At 32.2% G+C, this 21,555-nt stretch overlaps 1 protein-coding gene and 2 pseudogenes across 3 annotated transcripts; 2 read left to right on the forward strand and 1 right to left on the reverse strand.

Moving 5' to 3' along the window:
* The first annotated feature begins 2,791 nt into the window (after positions 1 to 2,791).
* On the forward strand, positions 2,792 to 8,802 carry LOC143535057 (aspartic proteinase 36-like). The gene is made up of 10 exons (XM_077029392.1): positions 2,792 to 3,067; positions 4,003 to 4,132; positions 4,218 to 4,465; positions 5,626 to 5,850; positions 6,512 to 6,674; positions 6,778 to 6,851; positions 7,273 to 7,360; positions 7,461 to 7,536; positions 7,644 to 7,715; positions 8,400 to 8,802. The coding sequence occupies exons 1-10, from the start codon at positions 2,817 to 2,819 to the stop codon at positions 8,549 to 8,551; spliced, it is 1,479 nt and encodes a 492-aa protein (XP_076885507.1). The 5' UTR covers positions 2,792 to 2,816; the 3' UTR covers positions 8,552 to 8,802.
* A 4,214-nt stretch (positions 8,803 to 13,016) lies between these two features.
* LOC143535058 (putative WD repeat-containing protein C2A9.03) lies at positions 13,017 to 17,313 on the forward strand (annotated as a pseudogene). Its single transcript, XR_013135649.1, has 9 exons — positions 13,017 to 13,225; positions 13,483 to 13,641; positions 13,768 to 13,854; positions 14,392 to 14,526; positions 14,630 to 14,740; positions 14,884 to 14,975; positions 15,650 to 15,755; positions 16,205 to 16,291; positions 16,740 to 17,313. The product of XR_013135649.1 is annotated as a putative WD repeat-containing protein C2A9.03 (transcript).
* A 1,013-nt stretch (positions 17,314 to 18,326) lies between these two features.
* LOC143534996 (uncharacterized) lies at positions 18,327 to 21,231 on the reverse strand (annotated as a pseudogene). Its single transcript, XR_013135639.1, has 7 exons — positions 21,058 to 21,231; positions 20,892 to 20,954; positions 20,536 to 20,593; positions 20,323 to 20,423; positions 20,124 to 20,168; positions 19,573 to 20,034; positions 18,327 to 18,754 (listed from the first exon to the last, which is right to left on the reverse strand). The product of XR_013135639.1 is annotated as an uncharacterized LOC143534996 (transcript).
* Positions 21,232 to 21,555: the final 324 nt, after the last annotated feature.

Here is a 21,555-nt window from a genome sequence, read left to right on the forward strand (position 1 = left end):
CACGACACCTTTTGAATCATGTTAAAAAAATAAAGTTTTGGGGGTCTGGAATCCAATGATAAAGGTGTTCTTCCATGGTGTACTATAAAGAAGAAAACGGGGAATGCGGCTAATATGTCTCATATAAACTAACTAGTAGTAACTTCCATATGAACTTAGCAGCAATAACATGACTCAGGTTGCTCGTAAACACTAACTTCCAACAACAACTAAGCACTTAGTAATGACTCGACCCAGTAATAACGGACCATCAAAACACACCATACACTCATTTCCCATGATCACAACGCGCGGGTACATGTCTGCACCACTCATTCCATTGGGCGATGAACAAAAATATCTAAGCTCGCTCCTAGGTATAAATCCTTACAAGGTTCCACCCTTAATCCCTTATCTCGTATAGGACAAGTTCATACCCAAATTCGTGTAGCTTTTCTATCCTACACACACAACTTTGAGTATGTATATTTCGTTCATCTTAACTCTATAATGGACCACGTTGGTTCATTGCAAAGCTCTCATAAAGAAGAAGGTGAGGTCATTAACTAATAGGTTTTACTAATGTTTGTGTTCAAAGTTAGTGGAAAATCGTATCTTAGAGTTGCTCAAACCTCTCAAATGTTCCATTTTCATTATTTTTTTTCAACAATCACATTAATATATATCGAACATAACATAAAATGTCATGATAAATTGTAAAAGTTTGAGTATAGGATAAGTAGTTATCTTTAATTATCTTACCAACCCCTAGCATTTCTCTAAAAACCTCATTTATTACCCTATCTAACTTTGTATGTTAACACATCGACATCAGCATCCTCATCTCTGCTACTTCCATTTTATGTGTTTATGTCTTTTTCAAGGCCCAATATTTAATACATATAACATAGCCGATTGAACAACTACCCTATAAAATCTCCCTTTTAGTTTAGGTGGAAAATTCTTATCATATAGCACAACCCCTGAGGCCGCCCTCCACCTACAATAGCCCACCTGAAGCCAATGTGATACATCAATATTTATATGCCCGTCACTCTAAAGAAAAGAGCCAAGATACTAACTTTGTTGCATGGGGATCCATATGCCCCTCAATGGTGATATGGATATCCTCCTCTTCAACAACATAACTAAAGTCATAGTGGTAAATATCGCATTTTGGAACGGATAATCATTAGTCCATTGCCCTCCAAAGCCACTCACCAGTCTTCTAATCTCTCATTTAGGCTTTGCCTGCTCTCTGAGACTAACACAATATCGTCCACAAAAAGCATGCACCACGGAATTACCTCTTGGAGCGACCTTGACAACTCATTCATGACAACTATGAAAAAAAATGGGCTTAGAACGGACCCTTGATGTAAGGCTACCTCCACGGGAAAGATACCGACATCTCTGACCAGCGCACGCATACTTGTTACCATCCTGTCATACATATAATTATTTAAGTCTATATATTTTTTAGGAATCTCTCGACCTCCTAAACCATCCCAAATCAATCTGCATGCCACACTATCGTACACCTTTTTCTAAGTAAATAAACACCATATGCAGCTCTCGCTTCCTATACTTCTCCATCAATCTCCTAATAATGTATATCGCTTACGTGATTAACCAGTCTGGGCATAAAACCAGATTAGTTCACCATAACCTAAGTTTCTCTCTTAAGTCTAGTCTCGATTACCCTTTCCCATAATTTCAAAATCCAAATCCAATTCATTGAACTTTTATTAGGACTGTTCAAAGGGTAAGACCCGACCCTTTTACCTAATACCCTACTTGGACCCTTTACCATTTTAGGAAGAAAACGTGGACCTGAGACCCTACCCTCTAAAAAACAAAAGGGTCGGGTATAAATCAGGGTTTTAAGGGTCCAACCCTTTATCCTTTAAGACAGTAATGACATCTCATTTTCTGCATTTACTAATTACATATCTCATATATAACTTTAATATATGACTCCTTGAACAATTATACTTTCATTTAATAACATAGTAAAGTCTAACTTCGAAAGTTTATCAACCATTTGAACTTATGAAAATAATATTCATATTCACAAATTACATGTAGAGAAAAATCAGTGATTTTCATATATATGTTTCCAATAAGTAGCATGGCCTTTATTTTTATTTCTCTTAATAACCGGGAAATTTCTGATGAATCATATATGAAATACAAACCTCTCCTAATTTCATATTAATCGTGAATCAGATGTATATTTATCTAGAAACTAATAAACGGGTCAAGGGCTTGAAAAAGGGTCAGGCCCTTGAAAACCTTTTACCCTTTAAGGTGAAATTTAAATACCCTTTACCCGACCCATATTATATATTCGGGTCTAATTAAGAGTTTTACGAGTCAGGTAACCGGATTTCAAGGGTCCGACCCTTATCTTGCTCACCCCAAACTTTTATCTTGTTTTTCAAATTGAGATAAACATTATTATCATGGTCCAAAGTTGTAAGCACCTTTTATAACAAACTTTCTATTACCTTTAATAATAACAATAATAATAATAATAATAATAATAATAATAATGGTTACAAAAGTCGCGAGCTACTGCCAACTCGATCAACTGGAAAGTTGCGAGTACTCGACTCTAGTCGAGGATTTCTCGAGAATGGCACGTCAAAAACACGGCCCAAGCGGGTAGTGCTCGGGGATTACTCAACGCCTAGAAGCGATTTATACAGCTGTATTAGTAGTAATAATAATACTAATAGTAATACTAATAATAATAATAAATGCCGTCAACATGACCAGTCGTCTATTATTTTCCGAACTCCAATTCCCCTCCTCCGTCACCGGCGATCTACACAATGACGTCATCCTCCATCTCCATCCTCTCCAAGATAATAATAATATTAATCTCTTCTTCAGTCTCCATAACCATAACCGCAACTGACGACGACAACTTCCGCGGCGCAGTGTTCGGCGTGAACTCCAAATTCTCCGGCAAGGAACGCTCACTGAGCCTCTTCAAAGCTCACGATAGCCTCAGGCACCTTCAGATTCTGGCCTCGGGTGTTGATCTGCCTCTTGGTGGAACTGGTCGGCCTGATGCTGTAGGGTAAGTATGCTTGTTGATGCAATTGGTTGGTGTTATTGGTGGTTTTTTCATCTGGGGTTGTATTATTTTGTGATATTTTGTGTGTTTTGATCTGGGTTTGTGTTATTTTGTGTTTTTTTGATCTGGGTTTGTATTATTTTGTGATATTTTGGGTTTTTTGATCTGGGTTTGTATTATTTTGTGATATTTTGGGTTTTTTGATCTGGGTTTGTGTTATTTTGTGTTTTTTGATCTGGGTTTGTGTTATCTTGTGATATTTTGTGGTTTTTGATCTGGGTTTATGTTATTTTGTGTTTATTGATCTGGGTTTGTATAATTGTGTGTTTTTTTATATGGGTTTATATTATTTTGTGTTTTATGATCTGGGTTTGTATGATCTTGCTTTATTGCTGAGAATTAGGGCTTTTGTAAGCTGGAATTAGACTGTATATTATGTTATTTGAGTATGAACTGAGTTAATTAGGTTTAGTTGAATCAGTTACGCAAACTAGGTTTAAATCGATACAATGATATTATTGTGTATAATTATTATCTAGGTTTATATGATCTTGCTTCAGTGTTGAGAATTAGGGCTTTTGTAAGGCGGAATCAAATTGCAATTCGGTTATTGGCGTAAGACTTGAGTTAATTTGGTTTAATTGTATCATTTATGAGCATTTGGTTTAAGTTGGTACTATTTTCCTTGTATATTAATGGAATACATATCAGTAGTGACATAAATAGATTCTAGCATCAGGTGTCGGTCGACCTCTCGGTGGAACTGGCCACCCTGATGTCGTTAGGTAAACATTGAAATTATTGTGTATTCTGTCTAGGTTTATATATGCTAATGTTATTGCTTTATTGTGATATTATTAATACTTTTTGAACATTTTTTATGCTATGTTATATTTACAGCCCGTCAATTATCTGACATGTAAACTATATATCCGCAGTCTATACTATGCCAGAATAGGAATCGGAACACCGCCAAAGGAGTATTATGTACAAGTAGACACAGGAAGTGATATAATGTGGATCAATTGTATACAATGCCGAGAATGCCCGAAACGAGGCTATCATGGGGTATTTTTTTTAACTTAAATCTATTCGTAAATATTTATATATCTATATATCCAAATGAATTTATCCAAATGAATGCTTCAAACAGCTGGAACTTACACTATACGATCCAGAAGATTCGTTCACATCGAAACCAGTTACATGTGCTTCAGAGTTTTGTGCAGAGATTAATGGCGGTGCGGTTACTGGTTGTAAACCCAATGCATCGTGTCTATATACAGAGACTTATGGTGATGGGAGCTATAGTATTGGCTACTTTGTAATGGATATTGTTCAGTATGATAGTGTGTCGGGTGACTTGGAAACTAAATTGGCAAATGGAAGTGTTATATTCGGGTATGTTTTCCGTTTTCTTCTCTTTCATATTTATTTATAATGTTTGCAACCAAAAGTGCTATATTTGGATATTAGTAATATCATATTACATGCTTATTATAGGTTTTTATATTAAACTAGGTTATTATCACGTGCGTTACACAAGCGCTTTTAGAAAAAGATGAGAGATAACATGTAAGTTATGTAGTCAATCATAAATGATGATTTATTCAAATTTAACAAAGTTTTTTTTTAATACAATATTTTTTTTTTGTTAAATTAATATTAATGGCAATATATTTTAATAATATTAACACAAACCAAGCTACAACTGGATAATGGGTAAGCGAGCAACAAGCTGCGCCGCTATCCCCTTTTGAATCGCAAAGCCTATTCTACTAAATATCAATCCTTGGTTCCTCGGGCTCTGCGAGTCACTGTGGACCACCTTCTGCACCCGCTCCAAAAAGTGAACCGCCTCGGGAGCTAGGGATCCAAATGTGTCGAAGGCAAATGGAATGGACACGTGTTGATTCTCCAAACACGCTGCAAATGGAATGAACACGTGCTGATTCTCCAAACAAAGTTTTAAAAAGCATACATAATCTCTCAAGCTTAATGCTTGTATTTTTTTTTTCTGCTGATCATTTATATATTTATATCGTGACATATTAGTTTAAATTAAAAGTTTTTTTACTTTTAAAAAATCATTGTTTAATAACTAAAGGGGTGAAAATATAAAATTAGATTATATGTTTTAATTTTTAAAACTTTTGTTATATTAAAATGAAGTTTTGAAATTGGACTCAGTTTGAGCATATTAAGAAAATTAATGTAGGAACTATATATGTATAATTTGACTAATGTGATAGGAAGTGAATGAGAAATGAAAGTATTATGCAAGTCAGTAAGTTTATTCATAATAGAAGGGTAAATGTGGAATTTGAAGAAATTTATAATTAAGAGATAACTCTCAGTTAATTGGCATGTGGATTTTGGGACATGGATACGGTAAATGATTGAGAAGTTACAAAATCTTCAAATTTTTTTTACTATTTTCATACTTTTATTAGTTAAGTATAGACCGGAAAGTAGAGATTTTGTCTTCAATGCTTGTATTTGATTTCTCTTTTTCTTTATACTTAAGTAACCGGTGCTTCGGTACATTGTTGCATAATTAGGTGTGGTGCAAGACAATCTGGTAACCTAGGTTCTTCCGATGAAGCGCTTGATGGAATACTTGGTTTTGGGAAATCAAATTCATCCATAATATCACAGTTGGCTTCATCCGGGAAAGTGAAACAGATGTTTGCACATTGTTTAGATGGCGACAACGGTGGTGGTATTTTTGCAATTGGGCATGTTGTTCAGCCGAAGGTTAACTCAACCCCTTTGATCCAAGATGAGTATGTGCCTATATTCTTTCTTTCCAAAAAAAATTAAATATATATATATATATATATATATATATATATATATATATTTGTAGTGTGTGTGTGTGTGTATAGGGTAAGGATCCTAAGAGAACCATTTGAAAATTGAGAACTCTGAGAACCATTTTGGACCACTAAAAAAACCTCTAAAAAAGTATTTAAAAAAATTATAAAACAAAAATTTTTAAAAGGTAAAAAAACCAAAATTCTTATATTTCATTCCGGTTTCATAATTTTGTATTATACACGTGTATAATTTCCTTTAATCTCTAGTTACGTAATGTACACATATGCACATTATCATTTACCTTAAATTGTACATATGTGCATAAAAAAACATGTATGTACATATATTTACATATTATACATATATGTATAATTTAGCTAAACCGAGACGTTTTTTTTTATGACCAGGATGATAAATAAGAATTTTGGTTTTTTACTTTTTTCATTTTTTGCGTTTTTTTTTTGTTTTATGATTTTTATTTATTTTTGGGTTTTTGTGGTTTAAAATGGTTCTCAAAGTTCTCAATTTCAAAATAGTTCTCACATGATCCTAATCCTATATATATATATATCCTTTTTATATTATCGCACGTATTGAAGTTAATATTGGTCACTTTTAAAACTACAGGCCTCATTATGCTGCCAATGTTATGAGAATCGAAGTCGGTGCCCAGTTTTTGAATCTTTCAACGAGTACAAATGCTTCAGGGGACAAGAGAAGAACAATAATAGATAGCGGTACAACATTGGCTTATCTTCCAGATGCAATCTACAAGTCCATGGTGAACGAGGTGAAATTCATTATGCGTTATACTATAAGTTTTGTCGAAAAAAAATGTTTATTTAGAAGTTGGGTCATATATTGTGTTAATATATTTAGCTCTTTTTGTGTAGATAGTTGCAGCGCAGCCGGATTTGAGGTTGCGCACTCTTCATGACCAATATACGTGCTTTGAATTCTCTGGAAGGTACAGTTGATATGGAGTCAATATTTTATTTTCATAAACTTTTATATAAAAACATTTGTCTGGTATGTTAATGCAATAATATAGTATTGTTCTTAGCAGTAAGCACATATGAATGGTCGATTTGGATATCTTTTTTTAATCTGTAACGGGTCATTTGGGTACAAAATAATATTAAATTAATATTAAGTAGCTGACAAGAAAATGGGTTCAAACGGGTCAAAAGTCATTTAAAGCGTATTTTCAATACATATACCTCCTAAATCATTTCATTAGAAAAATTAGATTACTATTAAAATAATGTAATCATATTTGACGCACTATATGCATGCAAAAATTTAGGCAAGACGTGTTTTGGACTAAATTTTTCCCGTACCATAATAAAAGTAGAATGATTTGCTAACTTTTGTTTTTACGTTTGCAGTGTTGATGATGGCTTTCCAGCAGTTACATTTTACTTTGAAAACTCACTTTCTTTGACAGTTTATCCTCATGATTATCTGTTCGCCTTTGTAAGTATCTCCGCTTGTTAACCGTAACATGCTTTTATCAAGTCAAATTTGCAAATGTTGATGTATAAATATATTAATATTTTATTTAAAAATCTTGCAGGAAGATTCATTGTGTTTTGGCTGGCAAAACAACGGTTTGGATTCATTAAGTACAACCGACACAATTTTATTGGGAGGTAAGCTATATATTATTTATTTGTTATACAGCCGACACAACTTTATTGTTTTCCATTGTAACATATTAACACCTAAGTAATTTGCGAGTGCTATTTTAATATTGCAGATCTTGTACTATCAAATAAGCTGGTTTTGTATGATCTTGAAAACCAAACAATTGGATGGACAGAGTATAACTGTAAGTTGCAATATTTTAACTTAATTACACACATCTGAAACCGAAAAAACCAATCCAAAACCAAAAAAAACGAAAAATCCAAACCGAAAAAGCCGAACCGAAACAAAAACCGACGGTTTGGTTTTATATTTTTGTAAAAACCGAACTAACAGTTTGGTTTTGGTTTTGCATGTAATAAAAACCAAAAAAAAAACCGAACCGAACCGAATTCCTAAATTTTTGTTTTTTTAAAGTTTTTTATATCAAATAATTTATAAGATTTAATAAATACATAACTCAAATATTTTTGGTAAAATGTACAATAGTCTATTATTTTACAATAAACAAAATTATTTATACCTAAATTCATAATTTTTTGCCAACTTTATTTTCGGCCTAAATTTTTCAAGATCAAATGTCAAAAACCGAACCAAAACGAAAACCGAAGTTTTGGTTTTCGGTTCGGTTTTAACCAAAAATCGCACCACGCACACCCCTACATTTTAGTTAACAAATGGAGAAATATATGTCCTTGGTTGTCGTGGATTCCTCCACTTATATTTTAAGCCGACCTCTATTTCCCGTTTACCAAACTTGTCCACGCGCACATGGAATGGCCTCCTGTATGGCGGTCCCGTCTCTCTATCTTGACATCTATTTTGTCTGATTTTTTATATTAATATATATTTTGTTTTATGGTTTCAGGCTCTTCAACCATCAAATTGAGGGACGAAATTACTGGATCGGTGCATTTAGTAGGTCCTCACTCAATACCATCCGGTGGCAGCCGGATTCCAAGTAGATATTTAATATCACTTTTAATAACTGTTCTGCTTTACCTTATGATGATTTCTTGATTTCTAGAGGTAGTGTTAAACACCCGATACATAGAATTAGGCAAATGTAACGTAACATGGGTATTGAATCCATTGTTTGGTAACATGTCAAAGATCACAGAATTGAACTCGAACACAAAAGGTGGTTTCTGTAAATAATCTGGAGATGGGTTTCTGTGAAAGCCGTAAAGGAGTTTTTAGTCTTTTTTTTTAAATCTTTACATATGTTGTATCTTTTTCTTGAGCTTTTTGGGTCATGAACTCATGATGCTAGTGCAACTTTTTTTTATTGCTTTAAAAGGTGCATTATTGCATAGGGTATAAAGAAACTATGGATCATGTGTTTTATTTCAAAAGGTGGTGCGGTGGTAAGCGTTTGAGCTTGTCTAGCAAAATGTTGTTAGTTTTTACGGATATGATCTTGTTGGTTAGCAGAGTATTATATCGGTTGATATTGGATAATGGTCATATTTATTGATGTTAATAATAATAATAATAATAATAATAATAATAAAGGAAATAGCAATAATTGCAAGTCAATGTCAAGTTATGGGAAGGTGGGCCCAAATGGCCAAGAATTTGCTGGCCTAACTGGGCCTTTTATGGGCCAACCTCTAACCATATGTTTCTTTCTGTTCTCTTATTATCACATTTACATTTCTTTTAAATCTTTTTTTTTAAAGAGAACTTAACAGGAGGACCACTTTTAAAGAGAACTTAACATGAATATAGAACAGAAATATTAAGTATGTTATTAAAAGGTATGTTTTAAAAAGAGTAGAGAGTTTTATACATGCTTTCAAAAACATGAGTAAAAGAAGAATACTAGCTATGGCCTATGGGTATTACTTTAGAAATGATGGTTGAGGAATACATTATGCATGTCTAATGTTTTTACGAAACTTGTTAAAACCAGTGCTGTGAATAATTTGGATCGGTTGGTGAGTTTTGATATGACCTAATGAATCGTGCTATAATGAGCCGGTTTAGCATAGTAATCATATTTATCGGATCATCTAATATCCGTCAAATATCATATTTTTTGGGGGATAATGCTTTAATACATATAATTTTGGATTCACCATGAGCTAGAATGGACCACTAATCTACTGAAGATGAAGTTATTGTAAATGGACTAACTCTTTTCATTTCATTTATTTATTTATTTTTGAAATGCAAATTTTATTCATATATACCAAAGCATGAACATGTGCCAAAAACAACCAACACTTCAATTACAATATAATTACATAAGATTAAATACACACCAATCTTTTCAAACAATATATTTGTGTTTAGACGTACTTTTGACCTATAGAAAATCAAACGATTTGAGGTCTTTCATAATTTTCCCCATCAACTTCTTTGTTTTGGAGTTGAACTTTCGTTTCTAGTCTTCTAAATACACCAACAAACAATGACAATCATACTGTGGAATGGACTAACTAAAAAACTTTAAATTAAATTGGTTTTAAAATAATGTTATACATTAAGGAAACCTACTTGAACAATATTTGACTTCAGTGTTTTTCTTTTCACCTTTGGATTATCTTTATATCTTTTATTTATTAACTCACATATTTACCAAATCAAATAAAAACATTATATTTTTCAAAGTTTTATCTTTTGTTTGGAACTTGGCATAACACAAGTATGACCTATAGATAATAAAAACACGTACGGGTTTAAAGTTAACTAGTTTTATTAGACGTTTCGTGCCACATATTGGTTGTTTTATTGGCAATCATATTTGTATTCGATTATTGGCAACCATAGAAAACCAAACGATTTGATGTCTTCCATAATTTTCTCTATTTTGAATTCTTTGTTTTGAAATTGAACTTCGTTTCACCTTCTAAATACACCAACAAGCAATGACAATTATATCGTCAATTTACCGACTAAAAAACTTTAAATCAAATTGACTTTAAGTTAATGTTATACACTAAGGAAATCCACTTGAACAATATTTAAGCTAAATGTTTTTTTTGTTTTTCTCTTTTTCCTTTTTACCTTTTGATTTGCTTCACATTTTTCCATTTGGTCACCCTTACGAAGTAGAGATGCAAAAAAACCCGAGCATGGAACCAAGTTTTTATACCCGTGTTTTTACTACTCGAACCCGTACCCGACTCTACAGTATTGTATGGATAGGATATGTATTTTTGTACCAAAACCCGTACACAGAACCGGACCGATTTGTAGCCGGTAATGCTCAAAAAACCAAAACCGGTTCCATACCCGGAACCGGGTTTTTCAAATACCGAGTCTATACTCGAAAACTACCGCAAAAAATGCAGCCCCTTTAAAAACCAAATATATACCCACAAAAAACCCGAAATAAGGTTTTTTCAATACCCGAAAATAGAGATTCAAATACCCGACTTTAGAATAACTGGTTCTTTACCCGATCAAATCCAATGCATAGGGTTTTTATAGACAATACTCGAATTCCCTGTTTGTTGATCGTTAAAGAAAATAAACAATAATCTTTCAAATATATTATATTTAGTTAATAAATAATTAATTTGGAATAACCTGTTTGTATATATTTGGTATTGGTATATGTTTATATTCACCACTAATAATAACAATAACAACAATTATAATAATATCATAATACTAATAATAATAATAAGATTACAAGAAAAAAACAAATAGTGTGTCACACAGCATACCACCGCCACGTTAAATCATCATCATCTTCTTTCTTTCAGATCCCAAAAAGCCCATCTTTGGATCATCAAAACACATACAAATCAAACCCTCAATTCATCAATTCATTCAAAGATCCATCTATCCTACAATCAAATCAAAACCCACAATTTTAATTATCAGATCATGATGCTATGATTCAATCATATTCATTACCATAACCTCTTTCTGCTGATTCAAGATTCTAAATTATCAATCTTTTTGGATCATCATCTTGTTAATTAAACATGCATGGTTTCATCTCACAAACCCTGATTTTGATTTTGATTTTGAATTTTAATAATGAGTTGGGATTATTTTTGCAATTTTTTTATTAGGTTTTTTTTATTTATTTATTAATTTTGATGTTTTTTGTGATGATTTTTGAATAGTCACATCAAAAAGCTTTGATTTTTATGATTATTAATAATTGTGGAGGCTTTGATTTTGCTTTAATTTGATTTCAAGTAATTATTTAGCAATTTATTGATTAGTTTTTTTAACTTTGATGTTTTTGTGATGGATTAATGTGGTTGATGGTTATTTTTGAATACCTATATTAAAAAGTTTTGATTTTTATGGTTATTAATAATTGTTTAGGCTTTGATTTTGCTTTAATTTTGATTTTAAATAATTATTCAGCATATTCTTAATTAGGGTTTTTTTATAAATGTTTTTGTGTTGGATTAACGTGGTTAGAGGATAATTTTTGAATACCCATGTTAAAAAGTTTTGATTTTTATCGTTTTTAATAATTGTTTAGGCTTTGATTTGCTTTAATTCTGATTTTAAATAATTATTCAGCATATTCTTAATTAGGGTTTTTTTTAAATGTTTTTGTGATGGATTAATGTGGTTAGAGGATAATTTTTTAATACCCATATTAAAAAGTTTTGATTTTTATGATTATTAGTAATTGTGTAGGCTTTGATTTTGCTTTAATTTTGATTTTAAATCATTATTCAGCATATTCTTAATTAGGTTTTTTTTTTAATTTTGATGTTTTTGTGATGGATTAATGTGGTGGATGATTATTTTTGAATGCCCATGTAAAAAGTTTTTATTTTTATGTATATTAATAATTGTGTAGGCTTTGATTTTGCTTTAACTTTGATTTTTAATAATTATTCAGCATATTCTTACTTAGTTTTTTTTTTCATTTTGATGTTTTTGTGATGGATTAATGTGGTGGATGATTATTTTTGACTGCCCATGTTAAAAAGTTTTGATTTTTATGTATATTAATAATTGTGTAGGCTTTGATTTTGCTTTAACTTTGATTTCAAGTAGTTATTTAACAATTTTTTATTAGGGTTTCTTTTTTTTAATTGGATTATTGTATTTGATGATCATTTTTGAATACCCTTATTAAAAAGTTTTGATTTTTTATGATTATTAATTATGTAGATTTTAATTTTGCTTTAACTTTGGGTATTTTTTTATTATTGTTTCTTTTTACACTATGATTCATCAATTGGTAAGTAAAGTGAGTAAATTTGTATGCTTGTGGTTTGTTTTAAGCTTTCTGTTGCAAGTGATTATTTTTATCGGTCTACCGTGTAGTTAGATTATTACAGGGGCGGTGAAAGTTCAAGGATTTACTTAAGGATTATTGTGTTTTTAGGTTTTAGTTTTGATGTTTTTGTTATAGATTAATGTAGTTGCTAATTAACTTTTATTCCCACATTAAAATTTTGATTTTATGGTTAAGTTTTGATATTTTGACCTCTTGAGTATGTGTATCGAGTTACGGTGTGTTTTAGATGAGTTATAGATATGTGTTTTTAGTTGGTTAATTTTGGAAGATTGGTTTACAGGGGAGGTGAAAGTTCGAGATTTTATTTACGGATTATTGGTGATTAATGCAGGGATTACAGGATGCATAATAACGAAGTTGAAGAAGTCGATTACGTAGTAGACGAGATAGACGTTTTGGATTTCGTGATGGATGACGTGGAAGGAGGCGGTGGTGGAGACCATGTTGATTATGATCATGATATGGTTAGTTTTATTTCATTGATATTTCTTTCTAATTAAAGATTACAATATCCAACCATCTATTTAAAAATCGGCCGGTTTGTAGTTATACACTTGTTCTATAATATGGGATTGTTATTTGACAATAATTTGTAATCATATTTTTATATATTAATTATTGATAAAGTTCAACGGACAAAGTGTACACGAGTAGTAAGCCATGCAGTCATACTATGCGTGTAGTTAGGAATAATTATTATTTTTTATTATTGATTTTGAAGGTGACGGATACGTCTTGTGCTCAAGCAAGGAGAGGCAGAGACATTCAAGGGATTCCATGGGAAAGATTGAATATAACAAGAGAAAGTTACAGACAAACGCGGCTGGAACAGTACAGAAACTATGAAAACATCCCGTTATCAGGCGATGCTGTTGATAAGGTATAACTTTATGTTACCCTTGTATATATATATAAATGGTGTGTTTCAAGCATTCTGACCTTCTTGATTATTGTTAAATCATATTTATTAATCCACTTTTACAATTATGATGGTTGGTATGTGTAGAAATGTAAACAAAAGCAGAAAGGTGGAAACTACTATGAGTTTTTTCACAATACCAGATTGGTCAAGCCTACAATCCTTCACTTTCAGGTATATGTTTATTTTTTTTTTAATTTGTAAGTCATGTTTTTTCCTTATACAATTCAACATATGGGATTGTCGGTTCGGGCTATATTTTATCACATTGGGTAAAACACAGAGTCTGAAAGGGAAACTAATTAGTTGATGCATAAAACCTTTGAAGTCTTTTTACAAAAAAATAAGATAGTCTTATTGGAATATAAAAATTCGCATAATCATATATGGAAAACTAGTTATTCATTTATTAGGTTTTTTAGACAAAAGATGTTCACGAGTTAAAACAACACATACAAATTTTTACCAGCTTGACCCGTTACCAAAAAAGATGTTTCTTTTAATGCCTAAAATCTTCTAAGTATTTTTATTTAGTCTTATTTGGAATAAATAATTCTTGTTATCATACTTGGCATACCAAATATTCATTTATTGTGTCTTTTTGACCAAAATAAAAAGGTTTTACGTATCAATCTTACAAGCTTGATCAGACCCCTGTATTTTGTCACCTTTACCAATATTGATATTTAAATGGTTCATATGATTTTGCAGCTAAGGAATCTGGTGTGGGCGACCTCCAAACATGATGTATATCTGATGTCCAACTACTCAATCATGCATTGGTCGTCGTTATCGCACAACATGACTGAGATCCTTAACTTTTCCGGTCACGTGGCACCTACAGAGGTGATTTCTTTCGACAATGACATTTTGGGCATTCTTGTTTTTTATTTTATTACATTCGAATAAAGTTTTCTTAGTATTTTATGCATTGTTTTTGGTCATGTAGAAACACGCCGGGAGTTTGCTGGAAGGTTTTACGCACACGCAGATTAGTACTCTAGCTGTAAAGGATGACTTTTTAGTTGCTGGTGGATTTCAAGGAGAGCTTGCTTGCAAGGTTTTTTTTTTTTTTTTTTTTTTTTGCAGTAAAACAAAATAATTTTTATATTTTTTGTTTTTAAATTATGGTGTATTTATGTGAACTTTATTGTTACATAACATGCCGTGTCTGATGTTTGACGTGTTTATTAAATGTTGCAGCGTTTGGATAAGCAGGGAGTAAGTTTCTGTACAAGAACAACTCATGATGACAATGCCATAACTAATGCCGTTGAGATTTATGATAGCTTAAGGTAATTAGTTATTATTGTTATATATATATATATATATATATATATATATATTTTTCCAGTAAATTTTTATTCTTTGAATAAAATGTTTAGGAGGCTTGATGCATTAAAAGTACACTCTTGGTGTTTCCTTTTTAGCTTTGACTTGAAACATTTATTGTTCAGATTTTTGAACTTGTTATAAACAGCTGTTCTGTTGTGTCGGAAGGTTACAAATTTGTATTATATTGATAACAAATCTATTTTTTTTATAAGTAAAATTGATTTAGGAGGCTCTATGCATTAATAATAAAATTTTGGCGGCCTGTGGTTCGTTTGGGCCACTTGACGTGTCTCTTTTTTAGCTATTTGTTTACTTACCTGAAGGTTAGAGATAAAGACATAACCTGAAACACTTTTTAGTACAAAATTCTTTAACATTGTTATAAACTAGTTTTAAAGAAGATTAGATAATATTTTGATAAAGATCCAATTTTTTAAAATTTTGAAACTTTATGCATTAAAAATACCCTTTTGGTGGCTTTTAATCCGTTTGATTTTTGTTTAGCTATCGTTTATAAATCCATCCATCTTGCTAGAGATAAAACATAACCCGTAATGTCCTATTAATTTCTAAGCTGGTCAAATTCGCATCTCTATATGGTGATGCTGATGTTAGTATATTGATTATTTTGCAGTGGCGGAAAGCATTTCATGGCATCAAACAATGACGGTGGCGTGAGAGAATACAATATGGAGAGATTTCAACTTATCAATCACTTTCACTTTCCTTGGCCTGTCAATGTAAGTTTCTTACAAAGTTTAGAAAAGCATTTATTTCAATAATCTTTTTTTTCTGTTAAAACATATTTGATGATAAATTCTGTTACAAATTCGACATCTTTTTTCTCATTTTTGTGGTCTCAAGATTTCTTCATTCTTTTTCATGATTGGACAATATTTTATATACTTTTTCTATATTGGGTTGGGTCAAAATGGGCCCAAAAGTTTATATATATATATATATATATATGTATAAGCATGTATAAAATATGATTACCGGGCTAATAAATTTTTTAATATAAGTTTTATGCATTAAAATTACCTTTTGGATGAAACATGATGTTATAATCTTACCTGTTTGAGCCGTTAGAGATGAAACATCATCTAAATCAATCCTTTTGAATTTTATCCGTGATTTATTTCTATGCTTTACTTTCATGTGCTGAAATTTGAATATTTTTTGGTTGCAGCATTCATCATTAAGCCCGGATCGCAAGTTTATAACTGTGGTTGGAGATCATCTCAATGGACTTATTGTGGACTCATCAAACGGAAAGGTATGAATTTATACATGCTATGCTTTTCTATTTACTTTTTATTACAAGGGTCAATATAGTCCTTTTTTAATGTTTTTTTTGTGTGTGTTAAATATGATTACAGAAGATTTATTATTACAATGATCTGATCTTTCGAGTAAATCACCTTTAGTAGTCCGCATGTTAACAAAACAATTTGGACTGCATTTGACCTGTTTTTGTTTCAGTAAACATAACTCTTTAATCCATTTGACCCGTTAGAGATATGCATAACTTGTACCAACTCATTCAAACCGTTTATAAACGGATTTATTATTATTATTATTATTATTATTATTATTATTATTATTATGGAGATATTATTAGTATGCTAAATAACCTGTTTTGTTAATTATACTTCTTTCTATAAATGTTTTTATATTTTGGAATATAATCATATATGTTTATAATTGTATATTCTTGTTTTCAGACGGTTGCATCGGTTGAAGGTCACCTCAGACTATTCATTTGCATCCGCGTGGCATCCAGACGGACAACTATTTGCTACCGGGAATCAAGATAAGACCTGCCGAGTATGGGATTTAAGAAACCTTTCAACTCCGGTTTCCGTTCTCAAGGGCAACATGGGGGCAGTCCGATCACTCCGGTTTTCGTCAAACGGGCAGTTCTTGGTAGTCGCTGAGCCCGCTGACTTCGTGCATGTTTATGACGCCAAATTAAATTACGAAAAACGGCAAGAAATCGACTTCTTTGGAGAAATTTCGGGGGTGTCGCTTAGTCCTGATGACGAGACGCTCTATATTGGAGTGTGGGACCGGACTTATGCGAGTTTGTTACAGTATAACAAAAGACATAAGTATGGGTACTTTGATTCCTTTGTGTAGGTCTAGGTTTAGCTGCAAGTACCTGAAAAATAAGATATTTGAGATTTTTTTTTGGATTCTGATTTAGTTTTTTTTTTGTTGGTTTATATGATGAATTGAGACATGGGTGTTGTGTAAAACTTTTGTCAAGAAATGTGTATAGGGTTATCTTTGGAGGTATGTTGGTCCTTAATTTAAATTAATGCGTATGTTGATAATACTTGAACACAGTTTTGTAATAATCGGTAGTCGGGCGGTGGGGGTGGCGACTAGGGGTTAATTGGGATTAATCAGATCTGACTTAAATGTATTTTGTCAATTTTATATATAAACGAACACATTTTTATATTATGTAATTTTTTAGTTTTATACATACACAAACATATTTTGGCCAAAAATTAGTTGGACTCTCGTCGGAAACCCCTGACTTTGGTCAGAGTTTTGACGGAAACGCTGATTTTGGTCAGAATTTCCCTGGAAACCGCCGATTTTGGCTGGATTTGACCGTTGACTGATTAATTAGCAGAGTAGTCAAAAATTAATCATTGAAGTAGGGACTAACGATTAATCGGTGCCTAGTCGGGATTTTTAACGTAAGCGATGACCGCTCCTTACCTTACCAACGATGCAAAAGGACCAAAAGACCTAGGTGACGGTTTTTCAAAACGTCTTTCAGCAAGGCTTTTTGGCGATAGGGTTTTAGTTTACAACGCTTAAGATCGGCATGCGATCTTGGGCTTTTTGCAAATTGGTAGGCAGTAGCTTCAACATCTCATCTCTGGTCATTCAACACCTCAAAACATACCGACAGACCTTCGTCTTTGCTAGGGCTGTCGGGGTTCTCTGTCGGTTTTTTCTTTGACCAGATTCGGTAGTGGGTCGAAATGTGCTCTCATATAGGTACGCTATGGTTCCCTAAGACGTGATTCCAAAGCATCGAGTTTAGCAGTGATGGCTGCTAATTGAGCGACGATTTGTTCAAGATGACGATGAACTCCACTGCTCTCGTTTTGGTTATTCTGGGTCTGCACCATCGTTTTGAAGATTCCCGGCAATGGAACCAATGTTCAATACCAAAGAATGTTTTTGTTGAAAAGTAAGATGCACCGATTCAAGAGGGTCTAATCTCCAGTACAAATACGATTTTGATTAACACTCGAACGGGATTTAATATTCATATTATTGTAAAATAATACATAATTCTAAACAGATAAAACAAAAAAAGAAACTGCAGGAAATAAAAAAAAGGCACTATAAAATCACAAGGTCTTGACATATACAGCTGCGAAAGAAAGTAAATCTTGAATGATATCTGAGGAGGATATTGAACAACATGGAAGCGGAGTTAGTAGCATCACGAAAGTCGTATATGTGACTTTATCAAACGGTTAAGATTTCACAAATTAGTTTCATTTCCTTTTGTATAAATTCTGAGAATCTTGGATTGAATATTTATTTAAGGAAGAATTTCCAGATTTCTCGGTCGGTCATTTCTTTGATTAAATGTGCGCCAAATACGCCTTCTTCGTCTACCAGGCTCCTCAGTTGTCTTGCAGCGCTGTTGAAACCGACAATGCTTTTTTGCAGACACAAACAACACTCCATAAGGAGGCTTCAAGCACTGAGGAAAAAGATTATTAGTTTATCTTTTGTCGAGTCAGTAATTTAAAAAACTAATAGAGAAATTTGATATAAATCATTCTAAAAGTTTAAACTAACATGTGTTTCCCGTTTATGGGAGGCGTTCAAATAAGAACTAGAAAAATGTTGAGAACTGCGAGAACCGCATAATACACTTGTACCTTTTGCTTAAAATGTTATAAAGAAGACGGTTACATAACTGTATGCCCACTATCTCATTTAACCATTAACGCATTAGATACAAGTGCTTAATGTGGATCTCGCAATTCTCAACATAAAAATGGTTCTAAAAAGAATGCGCCCCGTTATATATTCAAAATTTCATAGTAACATATTTACCTTTTTAGAACACTAAAAGTATCATATTTACCCATTCCATAGTAAATATAACAAATTTTGTTACTAATAATAATGTTCCACTGAATAAACGAAGAGACGATTATTGTAATAACGTTGTTTTCCTCTTCGTTTATTCATTGAAACATGCTATTATAAGTAAATGGTAACTTTTTGTTTACTATAAATGGGCATGTATGAAATTTTAATTGGTCTCAAAAGGTAAAATATAATATTGTAAAATTTAAAAAGACCCTATCTGAAATTTTTGACTTTTAATAGAGAATATAATGCAATGTTAATCCCCTATATGAGAAACTAAATATTACAGCAATAATATTTAGCACAAAAAATATTATAAAAAATTGGACAAAGAATGTTTAGGGCCTACTAAATTTTTTAGTTTAAAGTATATATAAACTAAATACTGCAATTTCCAATTTCAAAAGGAAGAAAACATACCTTTTTAATTAAAGCGTAGAGCTTTTTCAAAGACGAAGCAGAATACGGAACATCACTCATCAAAATAATATCATAACCGCCTTCTCCTTGATCTGTTTCATTAGCCCTCTCCCAAACTCTACTTCCCGAAAGCTTTGTTGACCGTCTTGAAGAATTTTCTCGTCCCATTATACTACCATCTTGACTACTACATCCGTCCAAGAAATCCTCTTCTGAGAAACTAAGGTTTCTTGTTTTCGGTACATCGCTTTCTACTATAGATAAAACCGTTGCAAGTTCTTCCCATTCTCCAGCATAAAAGTTAACCACAGGAGTAATAAACTGTCTTGATGGAGTAACTGAACTTTCGGGCTGTCGGGACTGCCTGTCACGGGCCTGTTGTAAATTTGCCAAAACATTTGGGATAGTTGTGGTTCTTAAGTTTTCAGCATTTGAATCTTGAAAGTGTACTACTGAAGCTCCCTGTGACATGCAATAACAGAAGCCTTTCTTAAATTAAAAATAAAACAATAATAAATCACAAAAAAAATATAAAAGCATGATTAATGTACCTTCAAGCATGCAAAGATTCCCGGCAGCCCATAACCACAACCAAGCTGCATGAATAAAAAAGATAGAAAATATGATATAAGAAAATTACAAGTTTCTATTTCATATCAAGTACATTCAATATTAATGCAACTCAAACATGACATACAAGAATATTGCAAGTAAAACACACAACATGTTTGATGAATATATAGAGCATACCTCGAGCACTCTTTTGCCTCTAAAACTTAATTGTGCATCCTGAATCTCATGCTTAAGGACATTCACAAGATCAAATGAGCTATCCCATGATTTAAACGATCCTACACCAAGAGATATTACAACTATTCAGTTCCAAAATTTAACAATTATTATGTACCATGTGGCTGCAAAGTCAACTTTTAAACTTGAAGAATGATGCAAGATTGAACTTAGCATCGGTTTTCGATGTAATCAATTCTGATCCTATCAGATCTGACACACTAACTCTTCCCTGCAGTTAAAATAAATATATAAATAAATAAATAAATTATTAAATAATATTGTACAACACCATATTTAACTATAAGGTTACTTATATTGATTCTAGACAGATATTATTAGACTAGTTATATATTTATCGTATCTAGAAGGTTTTCAAGTGTAAATATTATTCCCTGTGTAACCCTATCACTATACATGCAATCAATATACAATACATTTACTGGTTTATTTGATATGCAATTATATATTAGTAAATCACATAAAGTGAACGAAAATTGGTAAAAAACTTTGTGAAGGGTATTTCGCACCTTGAAGATATTAACTCCTTGCAAATCTATGCTCTCTCCAGCATATTTGTAAGGGTGTTCCATCTGCAAAAATACAAATAACATGTTCTTAAATATACATGTCAAAAAAAATAAAAACTTTGATCCAAAACGCCAAGTTATCTATACTTCAGATAACCGAAAATACCTTAGAAGGTACAATTTCAACAGCTGGTGAAGGCAGTTGCGTCTCCCTGTCAGAATGAGTTGAAATGCTTTGGCCTACACGGTCCGGTGCCAAACCAGGCAAGCATTGTGAAAGCAATGACGGTGCACGCATTATAGTCGGTGAATATTAACTCTTTCTCAAAAGAAAAATCTGTAATCACAAGAAACTAATATCAGTATCTTCCAAGCAGTTCAATAAATAAACACACAAAAACATATCTAGTAACTTGAATTTGGGCACAAAAGCTAGGGCATGGGAGTGAAACATTCAATAATTCATTTGCTCAAACAAAATTCAAATTGATCAACACGAAATCACTATCCACCTGGTAAATTTCTACCTAACTCATTCTAATAACCGAACCAAAAATCCAACGAAACCAAACCGAAAATCGGTTATTGTTTTTTCTTTGTATCCTCAGTTAAACAAGATTAACCGAACCAAACCATTCATGTTTTCATATATTTCTAGCTTTTA

Source organism: Bidens hawaiensis, unplaced genomic scaffold (assembly GCF_021521415.1).
Source record: "Bidens hawaiensis isolate Kalapana, Puna unplaced genomic scaffold, B.hawaiensis_p1.1 tig00010384_1, whole genome shotgun sequence".
NCBI lineage: Eukaryota > Viridiplantae > Streptophyta > Magnoliopsida > Asterales > Asteraceae > Bidens > Bidens hawaiensis.

Coding starts and splice junctions, on each gene's coding strand:
- LOC143535057 (XM_077029392.1), top strand. CDS start 2,817: ATGACGTCATCCTCCATCTCCATCCTCTCCAAGATAATAATAATATTA. Junction 5,851..6,511: donor ACCCCTTTGATCCAAGATGA/GTATGTGCCTAT, acceptor TTAAAACTACAG/GCCTCATTATGCTGCCAATG. Junction 7,361..7,460: donor ATGATTATCTGTTCGCCTTT/GTAAGTATCTCC, acceptor AAAATCTTGCAG/GAAGATTCATTGTGTTTTGG.